The sequence below is a fragment of the Echinops telfairi genome, unplaced genomic scaffold (assembly GCF_000313985.2).
Source record: "Echinops telfairi isolate 266 unplaced genomic scaffold, ASM31398v2 ScPeMD7_7421;HRSCAF=8459, whole genome shotgun sequence".
In the NCBI taxonomy this organism is placed as follows: Eukaryota; Metazoa; Chordata; class Mammalia; order Afrosoricida; family Tenrecidae; genus Echinops; species Echinops telfairi.
In genome coordinates this window covers 18081702-18084723 of record NW_022111321.1, presented here as the reverse complement: position 1 = coordinate 18084723, position 3022 = coordinate 18081702, and the positions used below count along the sequence as shown (strand labels likewise).

Below are 3022 nucleotides of genomic sequence, written 5' to 3'. Positions count from 1 at the left end.
TGCGGCCCACCGAGGACATTTATCCAGCCCACCAGGTGTTTTTGCCCTGCTTGTTTTTTTACTTCAAAATAAGATATGTGCACTGTATACAGGAATTTGTTCATAGTTTTTCTTTGTTAAACTATAGTCCGGCCCTCCAACGGGTCTGAGGGACAATGAACTGTCCCCGTTTAAAAAGTTTGAGGACCCCTGCTTTAAAGGAAAGGCTCTGGTGCAGAACGTATTGTATTTGAATGTTTTCAAAGGACATGCAATGCAAAAGGACTAAGCTAAAGATTTACTATTGAGTTCACTCTGTGGTTGATTTTTTCCCCCCTAAGCCAAATGAAGAATTCAGGCAGTTTTAGTTTATCTGAATAGCAATATGTTGCTAAAGCCTTTGGTTCAACCATATAGATCCTATAGAACATACAACTAAAGAATTGAAGACTATGCTAGCAACTGCTTTTAACTCATTTTTTCTGACTCTTCCCCCTCCCTCTCCCTTTGCTGAACGTGGTAGTAGACCCTATCTGCTCTGACAGGCAGGGTGGGAGGTGGGCAAATGACTAGAATCTAGGCAGCCAGGCAGCCCATTCTCATAGACACCGAGGTCAGCGTGCAGGGGTGTAATACCGAGGTAGGGATGAGTAGATTTCTCTGAGGACAATGTAATGATAGAAGTAGGTGTCCTACATGTGGGGAGAATGTGACTGGGAGGTTGTAAAGAATAAGGCCCACCCCCCAAAAGGTAAGCAGAGAGGAGAGATGGAGAGAGTAAACTCTGATGGAGCCATGCAATCTGCTATGCCCTGGGCTTCTCAGTCCTGTCACGAGTCAGTACATTTTTTGGCAAATCTCATTTGATTGTCCCTGGAACTGAGCGATCCTAATACATGTATACTTGTCTATTTTAGGGGATTTTAGTTCGCTGATGTTGAAAACAGATGCCCACAATCATGTGGGCAGATCATGAAGGGTAAAAAAAGAGCAGAATTTTTGTATCAAATGAATCAATACTACCAATGAAGCAGCATGTGAGGAAGGGGCAATGCCAAGCATCCTGGTGCAGGATGAGCGTTGGTGCCGTTACTGGTGATGCTGAAGACCACCAGAGACCTCAGTTGAGTTGGGTGTGTGTGGGGTTTACTCCATATGCACCTGTTCTCACCATCATTTTGGTTTGTATGAGAAGTGGGATGTAGGGAAGGGAGAGGATTGTGGGAGTGTGCCAACAAGCTACAATAACATGACTGGTTTCGGGTCAAGGCCCAGCGCTCTTCACCGCGGTCTTTGTCTTTGCAGCATCTGAGAATTATTTGTACTAAAGAGACTGTTGGGGAAGGGAAAGGGGGACAAAGGGGGAAGCCATCACAAGGTTGGCTATGTAGCACCCAGCACCCCAAAGGGGATGAATAACAGAAATGTGGGTGGAGGGAGACAACACACAGTGTAAGATATGAAATAATAACTATAATTGATCAAGGATTCATGGGCGGGGGGAGCTTATACCAAGGGTTCAAGTAGAAAATGCTTTAGAAATGATGATGGCAACTATGTACAAATGTGTTTGATACAACTGATGTATGGAATGATATAAGAGCTGGAAGAGCCCCCAATAAAATGAATTTTATAAAAGAGAGAGAGAGACTCTCTTCTGCTTTGCTTTTCTATCAGAAGCTGGCTCTGCGGGGGAGCTAGGCACGTGCAGAAGAGTTAACGCTCATGTGTCCTAAGAGACAGGGTCTCTATCCCCTAACGTTCCATTCTGCAAATGTACGTGAAAGGAGATGTGAAGGGGACCAGCTTCACAAGATGCAGGACTGTGTTTCAGACACTAGCCAAGCACTGAACCCTAAAAGAACAAAACAAACAAAAACCTTCCTTTGGGGATAACTCTTCGACTGCTAGACACAACGAAACAGATTTTACTTTAAAAGAAAAACCTTTATTCTTTACCATCTCAGTTCAAAAATACTCATTCTTTCTCAGGGTTGGTCCATCTGCCTCTGTTTAGGGAGGTCTTAAATATCTTAAATACACCAACATTGAGAGCACTGGTGTTTAAAGCACGTCGACACTTTTGAATGGGGAGCAATGCTAACAACAGGACAAAGGCTCTGGAACTCGGCGGGAAACCAAGAGGGAGCCTAACAGAGCACATGCTGAAAAGGCGATCAGCACGTGGTATCAGCCGCCCTCACGCTGAGTAAACGGTTTGATGGGACAAGCACGTTCTGTGGAAAGGCCTTACACACCCGATCCAAAACGGGTCCTTTGGGTGTGGAACTTGTGAGCACAAGTGCCCGCAATGACCTGACAGGTGGTATGAAGAAGACAAAAGCAAGGCATGTTTAGCGTTGACTTTTCAGTAGATGTAACACAAGCTCTTCGTCCTCTGCCAAAGACAGGCCCGTGTCCAAAGGTTGCAGGGTCGCCCACTTGGCCTTCTTTCTATCACGGCTTGGTGGTCCTGCGTCTTCTCCTTCATTGTTGCTCCTTTTCCTCACTGCCTGCTGCTTCTTGGTGTCACTGGTGGGAACAAATCCAACGGTTTAATTTTCTAAGACGGATAGCTAAGTTCAACATTAGAAAATCAAACCAGTAGCCAAAGCGAAAACAAAGTGATCAATAACATGTAGATGGTAAGAGTGGTATCATTCAAAAGGGAAAGAAACCATAAAAGCATCAGGCTAACCAGTGTCCCCTTGTAGGACTGGCACTTCGATGGGAAGGGACAAGGGACTGCAGGGCCTGCTCGTGGCACACATGGTGTCACTGATCCTCACAATAATTCAAGGAAGCTATGGATTTATGAAGGAGCCTAGGGCTTAGGCGCTGGGCTGTGAATGGAAAGGCTGGCAGTGCAAACCCACCGGCTGCTCTGAAGGAAAAAGACAGGCTCGGACTGCTCCTGTACAGTTACAGCCTTGGAAACCCGACGTGGGGTCATAATTAGAACAGACTTAGTGTCCATGTTGTTGTCTCCGCAGGCCTGTCTCGATAGGACAGGCTGGATGAACAATCTGGAGGAGAAAACAAC

General features: G+C 45.7%; 1 protein-coding gene across 1 annotated transcript in view; it reads right to left on the bottom strand.

The window, feature by feature from the left end:
- Positions 1-1911: 1911 nt before the first annotated feature.
- The window catches only part of DDX10 (DEAD-box helicase 10), a 279004-nt gene continuing 277893 nt past the window's right edge, over positions 1912-3022 (bottom strand). The window contains 1 exon segment of the mRNA XM_004709048.2: positions 1912-2511. Coding sequence (XP_004709105.1) covers positions 2334-2511 — 178 coding nt within the window. The 3' untranslated portion in view covers positions 1912-2333.